This window comes from Myotis brandtii, unplaced genomic scaffold (genome assembly GCF_000412655.1).
Source record: "Myotis brandtii unplaced genomic scaffold, ASM41265v1 scaffold680, whole genome shotgun sequence".
NCBI classification, from domain to species: Eukaryota; Metazoa; Chordata; class Mammalia; order Chiroptera; family Vespertilionidae; genus Myotis; species Myotis brandtii.
This window is the reverse complement of record NW_005370658.1, coordinates 377,045-398,527: the sequence shown is the minus strand read 5'-3', so window position 1 is coordinate 398,527 and position 21,483 is coordinate 377,045. Positions and strand designations below refer to the sequence as shown.

At 55.8% G+C, this 21,483-nt stretch overlaps 1 protein-coding gene across 7 annotated transcripts in view; it reads right to left on the bottom strand.

The window, feature by feature from the left end:
- NFIX (nuclear factor I/X (CCAAT-binding transcription factor)) overlaps positions 1-21,483 on the bottom strand; it is an 87,617-nt gene that overhangs the window by 41,987 nt on the left and 24,147 nt on the right. For 3 of the 7 annotated variants that reach the window (XM_005881572.2, XM_005881576.2, XM_005881575.2), the window contains exons 1-2: positions 21,359-21,477; positions 20,489-21,020 (exon numbers count right to left, since the gene is read on the bottom strand). In XM_005881572.2, the coding sequence (XP_005881634.1) occupies positions 20,489-21,020; positions 21,359-21,421 (595 nt within the window). In that variant the 5' untranslated portion in view covers positions 21,422-21,477. Of the gene's footprint in view, positions 1-20,488; positions 21,021-21,358; positions 21,478-21,483 lie in introns of those variants that run through there. The other 4 variants (XM_014529439.1, XM_005881574.2, XM_014529440.1 and 1 more) reach the window with 2 other exon arrangements.

The following is a 21,483-nucleotide window of genomic DNA, read 5'->3' as shown; positions in this document are numbered from 1 at the left end:
GTGGCCCCGTTTATGAAGTCCAGCACCCCAGGGTTTTTAGTGAGTTTGCTGTAAGTCAAATCCTGGAATAGGTGAGCCACCTGACACTTAAAAGGGGGCCAATCCCAGGCAACAAGTCTTACTTTAAAAATAAGAAAGGAGCAGGGAGTGCCTTTGCAGACGGTGCTACTTAGGAGACAGCCTGGCGTCCAGGGAGAAACGGGCTCCTATTCGTGGCTGGAAGAAGCGACGTTGCTCCTGGGAATCTAGGCCGATCGGCCCATGCTGGGTGGGAGGAATCCTTGGCTCCACACCCACCTCTCAGGGCCTCAGCGGGGAGGACAGGCCCACCGTCCCTTTCCAGCCTTCTGAACGGCCAACCCTGAGCCACTGTGACCACGGTGGCTTCTCTTCTGATGTTCACCTTGGCCCTTAAAGAGCCTGGGCCTTGGGCCCTGTCCTGATCGGGGCCTGTGACTTAGGCCAAGACACTGTCCCAGAAGCCATCCCTCGCCTCTCTCCTCCCTCCTTCCCCTCTTCCCTTTCTCTCTCCTCCTGACATTCCCGCGCGGAGATGTGCACAGACACAAGAAGACGCCCTCGTGCACAGGGATCCATGAAGAATCACCGCCTCGCAGCCTATTTACAGACGTTTTCCCAAACAAAACATCAACTCCAGTGTTTGACAGGAGGCCCCTCCCCTCTTGTCAGGAGCGCTCTCTCCTTAAAGGGGGTTCCCTGCGATGAGCAGCAAAAATCTCAGGAAGGAGAGACGGAAGAAAAGGAGCACATGGGAGGCTGGAGAAGGTAAAATTATAAGGTTGAAGCTGTCAAGGCAGAAGAAAAAGGAGGGGGGGGGGGAGCAAAGCGACTCCACTATTAGGGACTCGGTGTGAAACCCAGAATTCACAACAGCTGAAAATCACTGTACTTTTCAGAAAGCAGACGCAGTGGCCGAAGGGCTGGGAGGGTATCAGAAGCCACCCCATGCACAGCCTGCACACAAACAGCGCACACGCCCTAAGATACAGGACCGAGTGCCTGCACCCCTGGCCCAGCCCGAGTCAGCCATCCGGTCCTCTCTCCCAAGGGGCACCTAGGATGGGGCCAAAATGGGAAAGAGAAGTGGGAAAGGGCCTCAGTGCCGGCCCACAGCAGCGCCCCTTTTGTGTTCAGGCGTGGATGGTGGGGACAGGCTCCTGTGCCCATCCAGAGAAGCAGGCGCTGAGGGTTACCCGTGAGGCCTCCATCCGGCTCAGCTCCATGCCTCAGAGGGGAGGCCGGACTAGACGTGTTTTCTGGAGAAGCCACGGTGTAGCCGGCGCCTTTGCAGATGGGAGTGGGAGGGTGAAAGCCCTTCTCAGCCATGCACCCCTCCCCGTGACTCCTCCCACCCAAAGGGGCTGATGAGGCTGGAGCTGGGGCAGAGGGTCTGCACCCTTAACGCCCAGATGCCAAGGCGGGCAACAAGGATACAGGCGGGTGGGGAGCAAGGGCAAGTAAGTGCAGGGTCTGCCAGGAAAGCGAGGGGAGTGGACTGAGCCACTGACACCAACCACGAGGTCAACGCGCTGGGGCTGTCGGCCTGGGGTGCCTGTCCTGCCAGCCCAGCGACAGTGCTCTCTGCTGGGCACCCTGCACTGAGATCTCGAGACACAGCACCAGGGAGTCAGCGAGCCCTCCTGGGGCCTGCCCTGCCCTTCCCACTCCTTCCCTTCCCCACGGAGACACCCTGACATGAGGGCAGGATCATCCTCTGCTGTGGGGGGCCGTCCCTTTTGTTGGGGGACAGCGGCATCCCTGGCCTCAGCACTAGATGCCAATAGTGAACACACACACACACACACACCCCGTAGTGACAACCAAAAATGTCTCCGAACACCACCAGAATCGCCCTCACTGAGAGCCCCTGTGCTACAAGATGACCCGTGTCTCCTCCTCCTGGGAGTACGTTGCCCACAGCTCTGGGCTGGTGACGGCACAGGCCAGGCGCTTCCGTTTGTCCACACGAATCAGTGGGGGCTGGCGGCTGCAGAGCCCCCTCAGAGGATAGTCATTGCCCCACTGTGACAAGGGCCACCCTGTCTCCGCCATTCTGAGCCTGGGAAGGCCTGTCCCTGCAGCACCAGCCTGGGGCCTGCGAGTCAGGGGGCCCGGGGCTCCCCTGCCCGCCCTGTCCTCAGCCCTGTTGACCTCCTGTGTCATGCCCGAGCCTGGGTGGAATCCAGCCCCCCTTCAGGGCCTGCCCAGCACCCAGGGAAGGGCCGCTGTCCCTGCACTATATCAAAACACGGGGCTTTTAATAGCAGCTTCCTGTGGGGCTGGACTCCCCCACCCCTTGCCTCTCACTCAACCCTGCTCCTGCCGGTGGAGCCGCAGCGCCCTGTAATTATGGCAATTGTAATCTCTTTTACTAACAGGTAGATTAATAGCGAGGCAGGTTCACAAAGAGCCCCAGATCAGCGGCTGAGCGGGCGGGAAGGGCCTGACACTCCACAGCGAGCGCGTACACAGCCGGCACAGACACTCGCTCCATCACTCGAGGCCCGAGGGGCCCAGGGCCTGGAGTCCGTGGCTGTGTCCCTGGGTGACCTGAGTACTCACTGGGTGACCGAGGGCAGGCAACTGCACTCTCCCTGGGCTGGCTTGTCCTCGTGGGAGCAACGGGAGTTTGACCATCCGTCGCCAGCCTCAAAGCTTCCTCTAACATCCTCAGTGTGGTTCGCACTGACATTTACACACGCACCCAACCAACACACACACACACACACACAGACACACACACAGATACCCACAGGGTATCACGTGTTGAACACCCACAGAGGAAGAGAATAGACCAAGCTTCATAAACACCCTTGTCCCACCCATGGCAGGCCCTCTAGGAGCAAGATGCCTGGCGCTGCTGCCACAGAAAAGGAGGGAGGAAGCTTCTGTTGTCTCTCCTGACCCGCAGAACCCCCTCCCTGCTGGGCCTCAGGGGTCAGGAGTCAGGGACCGGCTCCCACCTCGCAAGGCCTGAGGACAGTTAAGTTCTGGGAAGATGGAGCATCAAGTAGATGGGGTGAGGGACAAGGGACATCGGAGACCTGAGACGCTGCAGCCTTCACGGGCCAGAAAGATGTAGAACGTGAGGGAAGGCCCGTGTTTAAGGTGAAGGAGGGCACGTGTGCCTGTGGGATGTGAGGGTTACACAGCAGGAGCCAGGGGAGGGAGCCGAGAGGGCACACTCACTCACACAGGCGCCTAGAGGGAGGGCGGGCGGGAGGGAGGCCTTTGCCCTCCGTTAGTCTCCCCTTCAGTCATAGGAGGACGCACACCTCACCAAGCAGGCCTACTGTCCTGGCGGCAGACAGACCTCAGGGGTCAGCTGCTTCCTCAGGAGCTCTCTGGACACATGCTGGCGGCCACCGTAGGCCTGCCCCTCGGGGTGGCGCTAGGGGGGACTGCCATTAGGACACCATGGCCAGCACCGGCTCACTGCCAGGAATTCCCCGGGCTCCCCCGCCAGCTCCTGGGTCCTCGGGGACCCCTTCCCTTATAGCAGTGCTTACAGAGAGAGACCTGAGAGGGGGGAACCTCAGACCCACATAAAACCGGGGGTTTACGGGTGCAAGCATGTGGGGTGAATCCAAGGTTAGCTCTTACAGAGGACGAGAGCACGTGTCCATCAGAGGACATGTGAGCCGATGCAACCGACATCCACCCATTCCATGGGTGGAGCCTGGGCTCCTAGGAAGCGCATCCTGATGTGATATGACACGATAGGTGTGTGACGAGTGCAAATGATGGCAGTGTCTTTCTGGGGCTCTGGCATGAAAGGGTGCAGCTGGGGATGTGGCAAGATAGGCCCTGGCGTGCCGTCTGCAGGAATCAAATTTCCAGACAGCAACTTAACAGTAAACACGAAGGGTCTTCACACGAGTCTACACCCTTGGCCTGGAGATTCGCTGCTGGGAAGCCTGCGTCTGAAGTTCATAAACAGAACCCCCAGACCTGATGGCCCCCACAGAGGGGGGCTGCAGCAGCTCTGGCGTGCTGAAGTCTCAAGCACGTTTGTTCGCTTTTTAAATAAGCAGGGTTACCTTTAATAACAAAGAGTAATTTATCATTGTCAAAACAAAAAGGGGATAGACGTTATTAGAAATTTCGAGAATTAGGGCCAATGCAGCTAATAGGAAAAGATGCCAAACCACCACAAATTAGTTTTGAAAAATTGTGACATGGCCGAGTACACAATAGTGTTCCCTTTGAAAAGTAGCACCCCAAAGTGTTTTTATCATAAACTCCAAATAAGAAAAATAAGCCCTAACCAGTTTGGCTCAGTGGATAGAGCATCGGCCTGCGGACTGAAGGGTCCCAGGTTTGATTCCGGTCAAGGGTGTGTACCTTGATTGCGGGCACGTCCCCAGTAGGAGGTGTGCAGGAGGCAGCTGATCGATGTTTCTCTCTCATCGATGTTTCTAACTCTCTATCCCTCTCCCTTCCTCTCTGTAAAAAAATCAATAAAATACATTTTTTTTAAAAAAGAAAAATAAGTATGTACATGAATAGGTATAAAAATGCAACAAAAGGTTAATAGTGGCTCTTTAAGTGGTAGAATTTTGATAAGATTATGTATCCCTCTAGGTTTTGTGCTTATTTGGCATTTTATGATGATATAAATATGCACTCATCTTATAATCAGAAAAAAAAAATAGCTTTTTTAAAAACAAGGGATGGAGGAGAGACTGCAAAAAGATTCCCCAATTGCAGAAGCACATAATAAAGCGATGGCAAAACCACAGCTGAGGATCCAGCCGCATTCCCGTGAGCCAGTCAGATTCCAGCCTCCAGAACCTGCAGGCTCAAGGGGACTCCAGGCCAAATGCCACAGAGCAGGAAGGAGGGTGACACCCCCAACCACTGTCACGCCGGGGCACGTCACACTCCCACAGGCCACACTCCCGGGACTGGGCACCGGGCTGTCCCTCGACTGGACAAGGGGCCTTGGGAGGAGAAAACAGCTTTCCAAGAAAGTCCAGGACAGGCACGCGGGGCCTGAGGAAAGAGGCTGAGGAGCAGAGAGGCAGTGGCTGGCCGGAGTGCCTTAAGCTGGAGAGGGCGTGCCGGGAATTCACTCAAAAACTAGTAAGACCCACAGCAGAACAGACTTTGGGGTCGGTGCGGAGCCGTGGCTGTGTGCTGCCAGTGTGTGAGAAACGCACTGTTCGCGTTCCTTTAATAATTCATTGCTAAGAACCAAATCCAGCCGCCAGAGCTGGGAGTACATGTACCAGCTGGGGGACGGCAGCCATCTTCGCCGTGGGAGGCGCGGGCCAGAGGGGTCCCCAGGAGAGCCAGGGCAAGAAGAGCCAGCCGCACATCTTCCTCCGTCCGCAGGAGTCACCCGAGGCCCGGGCTTCTGGCAAAAGGGGAGGCTCAGAGCAAAAGGCAATCCCGATCCCGGGCTGCTCCCTGCCAACCCAGGCCCAGGGCATCTGTGAGGCTAGCGGAGGAGAGGTTCTGACATGGAGCAGACCCCTTAAAGGGTGAACTCAGGGGACACAGGCCGTGTCTGTGGAGGACGTGGGCTGGGGGCCTGTATGCTGCGAGGCCAGACGTGGGGACACCCCTCTGTCTCGCAGGCCCAACCAAAAAGACAGGAAAGGTCTGGAGGTGGGCAGAGCGGGTTGAGGCGTGGCCTGTGGCCCACCCAGCAATGGTTCCTTTAACAAGGGGCCAGGGAGTAGAGGGGGGAAGGGGGACCAGGAAGAGGGCTGCTCTTTCCCCATTTTCCTGACACCTCATTCTCAGAAAGGGAAAAAAAATATTTTTGCAAAACCAAGTCCCTTTCAAACCATTAACCCGTAGCTTCTCACTTGCATGCCACATCCCTCCCAGCCTTCCAGAAGCTTCCACCACTCCTCACCTATCAGGATTTTCCCTGTGCGATCCCCACTCAGAAAGCACACCAGCCACTCTCCCTTGCTGCACCCCCTTTTTTTCCTTAGCCCCATTTCTGATCAGGACGTTTCGTGCCTTTGCATCCTCTCAAGGATGGGCCCTCCGCCGCTCCCCATCTGAAGATAGCTCCCTATTCAGAATGGGCTTATGGGCTGGTATAAAACCACACGCGGGTGAGAGACAGGTGCAAAGGCAGGTAAGAGACAGTCCCAGCTCCAAGATTTCAGCCGAGTGAGAGAAATCTACAAAAGCAAATACCAAGTGTCACAGGGGAGCAAGGTCACCCAGCTCCCAGCCAAGGCCCGCGACCACCTTTCACCGCCTTTCGTTCGAGCCGGGCTTCACCCCGCTGACGGCCCACTCCTGCGGCAGACTCTCCAGAGGGGCCAGTCTCCAGACGAGACACATAAAGGCAGGGCTCGCCACCCTGGAAATGCCACTTAGGGGTGTGCACCGAGGAAGCCCCCACACGCCTCTGCTCTCTGTTCGTAAAACCAGGGAGTGGGCTCCGCTCACCAGGGCATCCCCGCAGCCCGAGCTCTTTGTTGGAGGGGAACACAATTCAAGAGGCCTTGCCAAGCCAGGCTGGCATCTGAGTAATTATATTAATGAATCTCTGAGTTACAAAATCTAATATTAGACGGTGGCTGCATGACCATCATCCTCAGTTACTGTCCCACGTGGCTAGGAACACTCCTGGGCAGCAGCACGGCTTGAACAGACTGTGTGTGTGTGTGTGTGTGTGTGTGAGTGTGTGTGTGTGTGTGTGTGTGTGTGTGTGTGTGTGCGCACGTTGTTTAATTTAAAAGAAATGCATGCTTTTGAAACTATGCCCGGAGATCTGTGCGCCGGGCCCACTTTATAAACCACAACACCATAAATAAGTGAGAGAAATCTGGCCGGTCCTCAGGGCCGGGGCCTCTCATTTGGCCCTATCTCTCGCGCTGGCAATCCCCTGAGGATTACTACTTCGTGGAGCAGTGGCCTTTGTGTTCGAAGCCAGCACCGCTCCCCGCTGAATTCCCCCTGGCGCAGCAGCAGGGCCTGGCCTGCAGACCCGCGGGCCTGCCTCCCCGTCCGTGCTCATTAGCTGTGTTGATCCCAAGTCCAAATTCAAAAGTTGGGCTTGACGCACAAAGGGGCAGCCGAGGCCCAGCTGATCCTCCTCTCTGGCCAGCTCCCCAGTGCAGACCAGAGCTCCGCACCGCCATCTTGGCCATTGTCTGCCGCCCCGTCCCAGGCAACAGAAACGGTGACCCAGTTGGCCACACGATGCGTGTCGTTAGGTCTAGAAGGTGCCAAGCAAACTGCAGCCACATAATAAACTCAACACACCCTAAACACAGGTAGGCGTTAGCCACAGGCCTGCAATTACATTTCATGTACGTTAGGCACAATGTCATCGACTATCAGTGACATAAGGTAGCTTATAACCCAGATCCTGCGAACTCCACCTGCCAGAGTAGGATTCAGCTCATTCGTCTGTACCACTTATGAAGTCTCCTTGGGTGGCAGAGCCCTGCCCTGGTTGCTGGGTCTGGGAAGTGGGCTTCGTGGACTGGTACATTCAGAGGCCCCCATGGGCCTGGTGGCGGAAGTGGCCTGCTCGCTACTCAGGAAGAGCTGGCCTGAAAGGTGGGGAAAACGGGTAGGTCTTATCTCTCAGAAACAATAAGGGTCTGTTGTTTAATGATTTTTCCATTGCTTTTTTTTTTTTAAGATAACAGGCAAAAATGCCCCATGCCTGGCAGGGCGCTTGCTCGGCACTGTCTTAGGTTTGAAGGGCTTCCGAGCTTTGAGAAGGAGGAAGACCCTCTCAGAATCCCCATGATTCCCTAGAAAAGATCCCTCAGTCCCAGAACCCTACATGCAACCAATCAAAGCACAGAAAAAAAAAAAAAAAGAGCAGCAAGAAATTCAGAGACGAGGCCAGGAGACCACTCTGCTAGCAGGGGTGGGGCATGCTGTCCTGAGGAGACACATGCAGGCTCTGCTCACCCTCCCTCCCAGGCAGGGCCTCTCCCCCTCGCCACTAGTGACGTTCGGGGTCAGGTGGTTCCTTGTGGAGGAACTGTCCTGTGCCAACAGCACCCCCCACCCGGTTGTGACAACCAAAAGTGTCTAGAGCAGTGGTTCTCAACCTTCTGAATGCCTCGACCCTTAAATACAGTTCTTCATGTTGTGGTGACCCCCAACCATAAAATTATTTTTGTGGCTACTTCATAACTGTAATTTTGCTACTGTTATGAATCGTAATGTAAATATCTGATATGCAGGATGTATTTTCATTGTTACAAATTGAACATAATTAAAGCATAGTGATTAATCACAAAAACAATATGTAATTATATATGTGTTTCCCGATGGTCTTAGGCAACCCCTGTGAAAGGGTCGTTCAACCCCCAAAGGGGTCTCGACCCACAGGTTGAGAACCGCTGGTCTAGAGACTTTGCCAAACGTTCCCTGGGGGGTAGAGAGCTCCCGTTTGAAAACCGCTGTTCTAGGGTGACCAACAATCGGGTCTGCGGGAGGCAGAGGGGTTTCTGGAACAAGAGTGCTGAAACCAGGAGACTCCTGGGCAAAATGGGACGAGTTGGTCACCCGCCCTGCCTCCTTCCCAATTTCACCTGCCAACAAACCTCATTTCCTCTCTACCCTCAGGGATGAGAAGAGGAGCTTTACCATCCAATATGAAACTACCTCTCACACACCGACGAAGATTACACCCCACCCCACGGCTGCTTCTGAGGCCAACGATTCTCCTTGTCGCCTCCTTCTCCCCGGTGCCATTTCCCAGCACCATGACTTCCACGAGGCTCTCTCAGCCGCTCACCAAATTGCTCACATATTTCTTCGGTTACTGAGGCCAAAAGTGGCCTAAAACCTCTGGTAGGGGAGCGGCCCCGCCCTGGGGAGGACAGACGGGGGTGCAGAGCTTTGGTGTGCCCACGTTCAACTCCCCTTTGGCAAGTGGTCCCAGAGCCACGGAGAGGTCACCTGGAGGAGGAAAGGGCAGAGAGAGACCATTTGGCTCCCCTGTTCTCCCTTGCACGGGGCTGAGTCTCACATGACACACGGGGAGGGGACCCGAGACCCTCGAAAGAGGAGATGAAAGGCACTTTTCCTGCCCTGGCTCTAGCAGAACATCTGAGAGTAGACGGCCTGTCTCACCCTCCCTGTCTTCCACCCAGGGGACCCCACCCCACTCATCCCCGGCTCAGAACCTCCCACCCAAGCTTTCGATCCATTTGCCTCCCTCCCTTTAAAGGACTCTCGCCACTTGGTCCCCCGGGGAGCATTCTTGTTGCTATGGAAACGATGATGTCATGTGGCCTGGTGAGGCTGCAGGGCCCTCCTACTACCCCCTAACTAGGTACCATGGCTGCCTACGTCATCACTCGGAAATTTATAGCCCAGCACTGGGTATTTATAAGGTGGCTCTGGTGTGACCACAGATACAATGTAGGGCTGGTGGCTATTTATAGCCAGAGGATATACACTTATTACACCCCCCTCTCCTGTAATCCGGGCCACGTGTTATATAACTGCCATTATGCAATAATGCCCATTATATAATAATTATGCTCTAATGGGGATATAATCTGCCGGCATAATAAGGACACACTCCCCAAGGGCCGTGCTCGGTCGGCCTCCTGCAGGCCACCTCCAGGGATCTCCTGATCTCTCCGCACACAGCACCCCGTCCAGAAGAGTCACCAGGTGTCACCCTACTCCTGCCTGTCATCTGTAGCCTCCCCGAGACCAGGAAGCCCAGCCGCAAAGCTCTCTCCAGATTCCTTCTCCCTGTCCTGTGCCTGCCCCTGGCCTGCGGGGAACACTCTTCTTTCTGCCGTATCTTTAAGCCTGCCACAAAGAATTATGATGGGATAAATCCTGGGAGGCGGAGGGACACTTCACCCCCATTTTAAGAAAGGGTACGAGCTGCAACCACGCCCGGAAGGAACCTGAAAGGCCTAGAAAAGCCTTAGGACGACAGGCCAGTTGGTGGAGGGACGGTCCTATGGCAACAGCTGGGAAGCTGGCTCCAGCGGTGAGAGGCCAGAGTCAGGCCTAGTGAAGCCGGACAGGCCACTTATCAGTGGCCCCTTTTTCCCTCAACATCTGCCCACCCCCATGCCTTGATGGCTGGGCCTTTGGTGGGATCTCAGCACAGGCTGAGGCCTGAGCCCGGACTTCCACGGTCAGAGTACCTCCATTCCACTGGCAGCGGGAATGCCCAGAGTAGGATCCTGGCCACTCCGACACCAGCACACGCTGTGCTAGTCGCCCTGCTCCCAGGAGGGAATGGCAGGAACTGCCACCTCGGAGGCAAAGAGGAGGGGGCACTGGCTCTGCACTGGGGTGACCAGGACACAGGTGGAATGGGCAGAGGCAAAGTTACGACTACAGTGGCACTGGATGGAGCCAACTCAACGAGCCCAAACGTACCATCTGCTCTTAAACTAGATTCTCTTTATATTTAAGTTATTTGTTATATGAACTGATGAAAAATATTAGAAGAACTTACACAAATTAAGGAAGTAAGTTTCTCTCTGGTGCAGGAGGGTGGTTTGGGAAGCTAGCCAGTCTCTTACATTTCTCTATTGTTTGCATTTTTTACAAAGAGTGTGTCTTAGTACAGTAATTAAAAACATATACATATATATATAATCAATCACCCAGCCGTGTTGAGCATCAACCTGTGAACCTGGAGGTCACAATTTGATTCCCAGTCGGGGCACATGCCCGGGTTGCAGGCTCGATCCCTAGTGTGGGGTGTGCAGCAGACAGCCCATCATTGATTCTCTCTCATCATTGATGTTTCTATTTCTTTCTCCCTCTCCCTTCCTCTCTGAAATCAATAAAAACATATATTAAAAATACATCATTCAAAAAAGAGAAGAGCCGAGGCTCAGGCCACACGTCTGGGCCCTGCATCCCGTGCAGAAACGAATGCCTGCTGCTCCTCGGGTCCGGGACGGGCCTGGTGAGGTCACTGCCTCGACACACGGGCCCGAGTCCCTGTTCCAGCCCCCAGATCAGCAGCCCGGGCACACAAAGACCATGACGCAGGACATCAGGAGGGACGCTCAGTCGGAGACTCGGAGGGGCTCATGATTCCTGGGGGGGAGAGGAGCCCCCAGTGGCTTCGTCCAGGGATCCTGCTGCCCAGAAAGGGGAAAACAGTACAGGACGTGCAAGGGAACAGCCAGGGCTCAGGGGTTCCGTCACCATGTGAAAAAAGGTCACTGAGGTCCTAACCTGGAGGGGAGGCCAGAGCTGAATACGGGCGACATTCTGTCTGAATCCCTCTGCTTCTTCCGGGCCGGGGGTTCTCAGCGGGGCAATTCCGTCTGGAGCTATTTTGGTTGTCACAGCTGGGGTGGAGGGTTGCAACTGGCACCTCGTGGGTGGAGGCCAACGGATGTTGCTAAGCATCCTGCAATGCACAGGACGGTCCCGTGACAGAATGATCTGGCCCCTGAGTCAACAGTGCCACGATTGGGAAACCCGGCTCTACGGAAGCTGCTATCCCTGGTTTAGAGGGTCAGTCCCTGTCTTATTAGCCACGGGAACAGGAAAATCTCTGGCCACAAACTAACCTCTCCACAGCCCAGCCCCTCGACACGTTGGGAGAGGTTTTATGCACACACAGCCCCAAAGTTTGCAAACTTTAAGAAAGGGGTCAGGGTGAGCGTCTACGTGGAGGCAATGAAGAGCAGATGACTGCAAAAGTTCCATCGATCGGCTGGTTAATTAGGATAACTACATGCATTTTTATTTCAAACCACAATTCCAACCAGGCTCCCAGGAAAAGGGCATGACAGAGCAAGGATCAGGGATCCTAGGACCCAGCTGCGCCCGCCTGGCCCCACGCCTGGACTTCCTGCACACTCTACCTGCCCTCTCCTATGCTCCAGGTGGGGGACCAAGAAGCTGAGCTGGCCGAAGCAGGGCAGGCTTTCAGCCGACAGGCCCTGTCTATGGAATGATGCTTCCTCCCAAGTGGGAGGCAGGGGCTGGTGGTGGGGAGGGAGGCCACTATCCAGGCCAGGCCAGGCGCCCTCTCTCTGTCTCCACCCCAACTGCTCAGCCGGCTGGGGGAGCCCTTGAGCTGGCTGAGCCCCAGGCTGGGCTCAGCCCCTCCATCACAGCTCTTAGAGAGCAACGGAGACCATGGGGACCCACCAGCAGTGAAGTTCAAAGGCGATCACAGCTCTTAGAGAGCAACGGAGACCATGGGGACCAGCAGTGAAGTTCAAAGGCAGCAAGGCCCATGGAGGAAAGCCGAGGTGCTCACTGACCTGGAACTTGGGGTCCTTCTGCCAGAAACTCATGGTGTGATCTGGGTACCTCGACATCTGTGTACTTGGGTTCCCTTCTCTATACAGTGGGGATGATAAGACCCGCCTTGCCTATATCACCCGATCATCGTGGGGGGGACCCAGCTCCCGACAGGCTGACCCGCTCAGCCGGCTAACAAAACCGGGCTAATGCTTCCCGTCTTTCAAGGTGTGGTTCGAGCAGGTCATCTTCCGGGACGCCTCCCCGGTCCCCGGTCTGGTTCACCACCTCCTCACGACACACGGAGACCCCTGTGTGTGCCGCCTGAGCACGCACACACGTGGCTGGGAGCTCGGGTTTGAACCTAGAATTGGTGTGAGCATCTCAGCGCGTCACATACGGACAGGACTCAGCACGGAGCCTCCATCATACTGGGCCTTCGATGGAAAACTGGAATGAAAGCAGGACACGGAGACCACGGGTCTGCCCCGCCTCCCTTGACAGGGGACAAAGAGCTTTGGGAACCTGGACAAATGGGTGCCCCTTAAGTTACTGGATGCCCCCCAATAACAGCAACGCTGGCCCTGACTGGGGCCGTGGCATGCTAGGGCTTCATTAAGACATCAAAAGTGAAACTAGAACCCCCCCCTCTGCCACCCCCAGCAACAGACAGGCCATGGTGGTGGGTAGGGGGGGGACAGGTCACTTGGGAGCCAGGCTCACAAAGGGCAGCCCCAAAATATTAAAGGAAAACTCCCCCGAGGGCCAGGAAATCGGGAAGTGAGGAGCCCAGGCACCCAGGGTGGCGAGGTCCAGTCCAGCCAAGCCTCCCTCCGCCTCCGGGACCCTCCTGCGATGCCAGCAGCCCTTCAGCTCAAACACGCTTAAGATGGCGCCGGCGGCCTGTGGGGCCAGGCGCTTGTCGTGCTATTTTCCACGGTGCCCTCGGTGCCAAGAAAAACCTATCATCAGAAATGCCATCAGCTATATTTATCTATCGCTCAGCCCCCCAGCCTCCTCCTCCCGTCTGCCAGCCAGGCCCTGCGGAGCCCCCCTCACCCAGTGGGCACACTTCCCTGTTGCTGACGCCCGTGACCACCTGCCCGAGCCTCGCTCCCCAGCGCTCTCTTCCCGAACCCCTGCAGTCAGGCCTCCACGCGGGCATGACAACCTTCTTCCTGGTATGTCAGGGCACGCCCACGTGGGCTCCCATAGGCACCTGACAGGCACGGGGCTGGTGTTTCTAGTCCCCAACCACGGGCAGGCAGGGGTGCCTTTGGCCCCCTTTCAGCCGTAGCTCCTTCCCTGCTTGTCAGAGCCTCAGCAGTACTGGCCGGTCCCCAGGGTCCCCCACAAGCCATCGGCTGGGTCCTCTGGGAGGGGTGCCCACGCTGAAGTGTCGCACAAACTGGCCATCCTGGAGAGGCGGGAGGCACAGGGGGCGAGAGCAAGACTGGGGGGTCGGGGGCTCGTCCCAGGCCTGTGGGCACCATGCTGCTAGGCTGACCTTTCACCCCCCCCCCAACGACATCACTCCCTGAAGGAAAGGGGGGAGCCCCCGTCTGCATTTCAAGGTGCTATAGATATCAGAGGAGTGTGCATGCTGGAAGGATGCCCGCCCCCTGTGCATCCAACCAAGAGGGAAACGACAGAATCTGGAACGAGAAAGAAAATGACAAAGCCGAGGGTCGGACGACTCCCGTCCTACCGCCGTGAGCAGGCCTCTGCGAGGGGCGTGCCCCTTGGGGCCAGGCACTCCAGAACTTTCCCTGGCCAAGCAGTGGGACTCCCTCCTGGCCCTGCCCACCCTCAGGCCCAGCACAGAACATATGAAGGTGAATCAATGACTATATCCTACCCCCCCCACATGCACCTACTCCTTACTTGCAGGGGTACCCTCACTTCCCACTCCAGCCCTCTCCTCGGAAGGGTGCCCCCTGCCTCCGAGCCCCCAACTCAGAAAGGAGTTCCAGGGAGCCGACCCCTCTGAGAATGAAGCAACCCAAATAAAAATTTTAAAACCCAGCAGCTCTTTCTCTCCTGCCCCCTCCCCCTCCATTGGCAAATGAAAACAAACAAGAAATCAAAGAGGCCTTTTGTGCGAGCACCGCTCTGACACGGCTGGGGCCTTTGAAAGGACTTTTGAATCGGACACTGAAGGATAAAATAACTGAAGCGTGGCAGCTCCTGAGACAGGGGGGTGGTGGGACGGATGGGGCAAAGAGAAAAAGGGGTGGGGAGGGAGCCGCCTTCTCCCCTGGGCAGAAAGGGGGACGTTCAGCTGTGCCCTCCTCCCCAGCTGCCTTGGGACACCAGAACAGAGGGGGACCATGGCACAGCCCTCGGACCTTCCGGCCCACCCTTCCCAGGCACCCCAGATCTTTGCAACCCTAGAAGATTGCCCAGATGGGCCCTGCCTCCCTCCCCTCTTCACGGCCCACTGGGAGCTGCCCCCCCGTGAAGCTCTGCTGGGTCTTCCCTCCCCTCTAGCATGGGTCAATGCACGGTCCTGGTCCGTCGGTCAATCGGTCGGTCAGTCAGTCGGTCGGTCGGTCAGTCGTGCCTGCAGGATGGTGCCTCCTAGAAGTCATCACCAGGCCTTCACCCAAACCCTGCTGGCCGCACGCAGGAGCCTCTCATTCTCAGACGGGCCTGCTCACAGTAGGTTCACCAAGCGCACATTCATGAATAAAGGAAATTCGACCATCCTTCGGCGATGCCAAAAAGTAAATCAAATCCTCAGGAAGTCCTTCTGCGCGCCTGGACCCCAGCCCTCCTGCCGCAGAGTGGCCCCTTTTCCTCCGGCGGGCGGTGCAGCACAGCTGGTCACCAGGCTGGGGTTATAGGTACCCTCCCCTCCGGCTTATTCGTGGCCCATCCTCTGCCTCACACATCCCTCAAGCTCACACAAGGGAGGCTCTTTTCTTCCTGGAGCTACAGCTTCCAACTCAGCCAGCAGAGTGAGCACTCCCCCAAGACCCCTTGTGCATCACAGCCAGCAGGGACCTCTACCTGGTTGGGTGGTGGATATACAGCAGACGAAGGGAGGGGAGCAGATAGCCAAGGGGGTTCCACAACAAGACCAAGCTCAAGGGCAGGGTCTGGGCATTTCGATTTCCTCTCTGAGGTCGGCCTGAGCCCCATCACCCTTCCACACCACTCAGAGCCAAGCACCCCACGTCCCGTGAACAGAGCAAGGGCAGCCGGGGTCAGCTTCATGGGCGAGCGACGGGGGCAGCTGCACAGGCCCACGCTCTAACTGTTGTCGCGTTGCAATTCCTAATCATTTTGAACGAGGAGCCCCACGTTTTCATGTTACACGGGGCCCCGCAAATGACATAGCTGGAAGGCCCTGCCAATCTTGGAGCAGCTACCCTGAGATCTGATCGCGCCTGCCGTTTCTGCGTTCAAGACAGAATGCTCCAGTTTAAGAAGGCCTCCAGGTAACCAAAAGGCAAGGGCGCAAGAGGCTGTGCCAAATGCGGGCGGCGCCAGAGAATGGCAAGTTAGGTCTGGAGAAGGAACAGCTTCCGGGGGGGCGAGGTAGAAAGGAACCCCGAGAGCTGCCTTAAGCCTTTGAAAGGCTGCATGTTGCACCTAAGTTGTCCCTGAAGACAGAGAAATGAGACCTACAGGTAAAGGGAAGAAGACAGCCTTGGGCTCGTGACATCATGGCAGTAATTGCAACAGTAACCCACTGCTTGCCTACTATGTTGCGCCCCCCCCCCCCCCCCCCGGATTAGACGAACGGAAGAGTTTTACAACCAAAGCTGAACAATAGCGACATCTCTTCCAGGATGTTCTAGGGGTTAAAAGATAGCCTGTATTTCTTGCACGGTATGAATCTAGTTCCTGGGCCTTGCAGTCTTTGCTGGCCCTGACACCAGATGGCGCTGCCTCGAAGCTGCAGACCAGTGGCATTTCTGGGGCTTGAAAAAGGAGGCACAGTGGCCATGGCTGGAGTTACCCCCACCTCCCCCCTCACACACACAAAGGGCAGCCGGTGCTCCTGTGGCCCTTCCCATGAATTTACACTAGTGCCACCAGACGGACTGGGCGTCCAGCAAAGGCTTGGGGGAGCATTGCTGGCATCAGCCATATCTTGGCACGGCTGGCGTAGCCAAGTGATGGCCTCCACTACCGAGGAAGGAAGGAGACCAGGAGCCCTCCCTCAGTCCCCAAAACCGGTGCTTGCTGACCGGTGCTTACTGCGAAGTCCCAAGCCCCGAAGCAGAGTGCAAAAACCGGGGAGATGCTCTACCTGAGGACGACCCTGCCCCTGAAAAAGTTCACTTAGACACATCCTCAGGTGCTAAGCCATTTCCTTCCACAGGTAAGGCCTGGAGGCGAGGGGGGGGGCAGATCTCCTTTCATAGCAGCGCACTGACTGAAGCAGGGAACCGGAGCCTGCAGAGTCAGACGGGAAACCCTACAGGACAAATGACCTGGTTCCTTTAATGACAACCCAAAAGCTGCTAGAAAAGAAACCAAGAGAAAGAGGAAGAGGAGGAGGAGGACCACCTGGAGATTATATCTTGAAAGACGGATCCACCCATTGCCATGCATAGACCTGATTTGGATCCAGATCCAAACAAACAAAATTAGGAGATAATTGGGGACAAGTGAACACTGACGATCAGATCGCACTAAAAAAAAAAAAAAAATGCTGCTTTTCTTTAGGTGTCATGGTGGTACTATGGGTACGTTTTTCAAGAATCCTTCTCTTCAGAGATGATACAGAAATTACATGTACAGATGAAAAGCTCCACTGCCTGGCTTCTCTTCCAAACAACCCAGCGTGGGTGGGCAGTGGGGGTTATGGATGGATAGAGACTGGCCACCAGGCGACAACCGTTGGCACTGGTGGTGTGGGTTCCTTCTACGGTACACGTCTCCGTCAGGAAAAAGCTGAGATAGAGAAAGGAGCCACCACCCAAATGCGTGGACTCCGCGGGCCTCCACCGCGGGCCAATTTATTACTTTCAGGTTGTTCTTCTTTCCTGGGTTAGGAAAGGTCTGGAGATGCCGGTTCACCTTCAGAACCTGAGGAAGCTTTGGAGATAGTCCACCAGCGCTTCCAGACCAGCTCAGCCCTCCTTCCTCACACAAGCGGAGGCCTCCTGGCCCCACGCTCATCTCCACCGATGGCCACCTGCCCTGGGACACCCCCTCTGGATCGAAGGACGTCACCAGACACACACCACCTTCTCCTCCCCACGGCAGTGCTCTCTGACCCTGCTCTGCCTCAACCTCCCCTCCCAAGTGGGGTAAACGGCAAGATTCCTCGAAGGAAGGATGCCCTCACGGAGGACACAACACACAACCTTTTGGACCCCGTATGCTGGGAGCAGAGCTCCCGACATCACACTTGCGTCCTTTGTCCCCTCTCAACCATGCCATCTCTTGGAAGCTTCACGCGAGGCAGAACAAGGGCTCCAGAAAGCCGCGATGACAATGGCGGCCAGAGGCGAAGCCACTCCCCCACACTTTCCACCATGTCAAGTTGGCTTGTCATCAAACCCGGCACCATCCGCTCAGCCCAGATCAGGTTCTTCAGCCCAGTTTTAAGGAAAGAAAACACTTCTTTTAGAGCCCAAAGTAATGCTTGTCCGAGCCCTGGCCACCCCACCCGTTCCCCCAGTTCATACTGGGAGGAAAGAGCAGGCCTGAGGGTATGAGCGTGGAGAAGGCTGGGCTGCCACATTGATGCCATTTGGGGGTTCGGCCAGAAGACATTTCCTAGCAAACTGGGGTGACCTGGAGAAGCCCTGCCTGCTTCACACCATCCCAAGACCATCTCCCCAAGGCCCAATGGTGGCCCTTGCCACACCAACTCACCCTCACTCTTTCAGGAAAGCACACTTGAATTAAAGCAATTCCAGCAAGAAAAGCCTTCATTGAAATTCCCTGGAGTTCCAGGACCTGAATTATAGACAAATTATTTTTAAAAATCCTTAGTTCTCCACTCAGCTTTTGCCAAGGAACTCAGCCAGGACAGAGGTGGCTGTGGCTGCATGTGATGGGGCAGCATGAATTCACTCATATTCCTGGGCTGATGACCTCATGACAGCTGGGGGCGGATGGGGACACCTCTCTTCTCCTGACATCTGCCTGGTCAGTTCAGGAGAGAGAAGGCTGGCCCCGAAACAGCCTCTTTCCTCGCACAAACTTCACCCGACCTCGGCCCCATCCGTGGTGGCAGCAGTCAAGAACTTGGCCTAAAATAAAGGAGGCCAGGAACACAGCTCAGCTCCAGGGACCCGCGTAGAGAGCGGGCAGGAGGAAACCAGCTCAGGAGGAAGATGAATATTGATTTCTGTCATGGAGACCCTGTTTCTAAAATCAAAAGTACAGAAACCCCGCGTGGAGGAGGTACCTGGCAGACACAAGCTGGAGGCTCCAAGCCTTCCCCAAGCCGCCTCCACCACCACTAGGCACACACACACACACACACACACACACCCCTCTGACTTGCTGTATAGACAGAGAACGAGGGAATAACTTTTTAAATTTCTTTGGTCTCTTTTTCAGAAAGAAAAAGGATGAACAAGGGAGAAAACTCGCAGTTGGTCATTCTTCATGAGGATTCATGATAGTCACAGGGGCAGGTGCAGGCCTAGAAAGATCCGCAGAGGGAGGTGGAGTTGGGCGGGGGTAGGGGGCCTTCTGCCTCTAACCAACTACCAACCCCACCTTTCAGGGCAAGAGACAACGAGTAAGAAGAGAGGCCTCAAGCACCACCTTTTCCTCCCCCCGCCTAATTCCACATATAAACTTTCAGTCGAGGTTCCATTCCTGACACAATGCTGAAAGCTCCCCAAAATTTCATTTCTGGATTAAGTCACACCACTCCTCCCAACTTCCCAAAGAGGCAAAGGGGTGACCACAGCAGAAAAGTGAGTCGCTTTTCTTTTTTGTGAATGAACAGGAAGGAAGACACACACACACACACACACACACACACACACACACACACACATACTTGCAGAGGAAAGAACATTCACTCGAGTTGAAGTTAAGCCACATTCTCTTACATTCGCATAAAGAGAGAAAGAAGGAAAAAAATACTGGGATGGTGGAAAGGAAAACACACACAGAGAGAAAGGTTTGGTAGCCCTCTCATTACAAGTTGGTTGGGCATAATGTAAACACACTTCTGCCTTGCTTAATCACAGAGTGCCGCCCATTTAGGTTTCAAAGGCGGCAGTAAATTGGGCGTAGCTGAGTGGAGGCTAAAAATTAACCAGCCATCTCTGTTTCAATTTGTAAGAAAACAAAAGCGGAAAGAAATTATAAAAAGGGAAAGGGGGGGGACAGAAGGGGAAAACTGAACCACCCTGACCCAAAATGCAGAGTAAAATTGGAAAAGCAAAGAGAGCTGGAACTACTTGGAACAGAAAAAGGAAAGGAAATTTTACAGTTGTTTTTTTTTTTTACTTTCTTTGCTTCTTTAAGATCTCTTCCGTGCTCCCTGACATGCCTGTGCCCCAAAGCCTCTCTGCCCGCCAGCAGAGGTGCGGGGAGTGTGGGCACCCATCCTGTTTTCTGGTCACTTCAGCGGAAAAGAAATCAGGTGAAGGGGAAGAGCATGAGACGCCTCATGCTCCTTTTCACTCTCTGTGCAATCAGATGACTTCCTTACCCTCCGACAGCCCAACCCCAGCCCCAAGAACTCCTGCCTGGGCACCTGGGCCCCAGAATCTGCCCCCCTCTGCCTTGGCTCCTCTTCTCTATTCCTTCTGTCTCGTACCCGGAGGTTTTACACACCCCTCTCTCCACCGAACTGCTGCCCACCCCGTTTGTGCCAAATCCGGCCTTCCCTGAACTTGAGGGGAAGCGGCAGGAAAGCCAGCACCTGCCCCCAAATACTTCTTTTGGCTCATGTTAAATCAGAGCGATGAGTGGATTTTTTTTTTTTTTGGTGGTGGTGGTGTTTATCACAAACTCTCACCATGGCAGGTAATTCTGGGACATCATGGCCCCAGTCCTAAGCCCTGCAATGTCTTTTGGGTAACATGGTCCTGCAAAGATGCAGATGCACGAAAATCAAATATCAGAACATGGCAAGGGAGCCAAGGAGAAAGAACAGAGAGGGTGGAGGGAAACAGAAGGAAAAACTGAACATCCGGCGTGCTGCAGGCCTCGGCAGGACAGGACGGGCGGGCGCCCTGGGTCGGTCCTTAGGGTGTATCATTCGGAGAGAAAAGCAACAATCAACAGGACAAATGCCAGCAAGTAAAATAAAATGGGGGTTGGGGTGGGGGGACCGAGCGTGACCTACCCGGAGTGTGGACAAAGTAAGCCAGATAAAGATCCAGTTCTTTGATTGTGACTCCAATGTGGTGTGGCTGGACGCACAGGCCGGGGTTCGAGCACTGGGGCGACTTGTAGAGCCGCTCCCCGTCAGTACTTTCCAGGGGGATCCCCTTAAACAAAATCACCATGACCAGGTCCAGCCGCCACACCTTGTCGGCCTGGCGCAGGCAGTCAATCCGCCGGATCTTGCCCTTCTGGTCGGGGTTGGAGAGCACGCAGCACGGGGGCTTCTTGCCGGTGATGGTCAGCACGAAGTCCTCGCGGAACTCGGGCCGGATGTCTTTGCGCAGCTTGGCCAGCAGCCGGGACGCCCACTTCTGCTTGATCTCGGGCTTCTCGCCCAGCAGCTCGTCCTTCACCGCTCGCTCCTCGTCCTTCGACATCCGCTTCTCGTGCTTCTTGAAGTACTTGCGCTTCCGCGCCTGCAGGTTGAACCAGGTGTAGGCGAAGGCGCGCACGTGAGGCAGCAGCGCCTCGATGAACGGGTGGAACTCATCCTGCAGGCGGCAAGCCGGGAGCATGCGGGGCGAGGGAGGACGGGACGGGAGGAGGGGAAGACGGGGTGAGGGGGAAAGAGAACGGGAGACACGCGTTAGAAGGGGACGCAGGAGAAATCCCCTTCGCCGCCTCCTCCTCCTCCTCCTCCCACCCACGGCGATTTCCTCTTGCGATTGTTCTACGAAAGTGCAGTCTGGAGGCACCACCAGCCCGGCCAGCCGCCTGCGCCCATCGCAGCCTCAGCAGCCAGACAGAGGCACGGGGCGCCCGAGCGCACACCTATTCTCTCTCTCTCCCCCTCACTCGCTCACACACACGCGCACACACACGCGCACACAGACAACGTTGCGGTCCACACACACACGCTGCTGGTATCCGCGCCAGGCTCTGTCGCGCCCATGACATCTCCATGTTCTCTCGCAGCCTGGAACGCGTGTCGGCGCGCCCCGACACGGGGTCCGG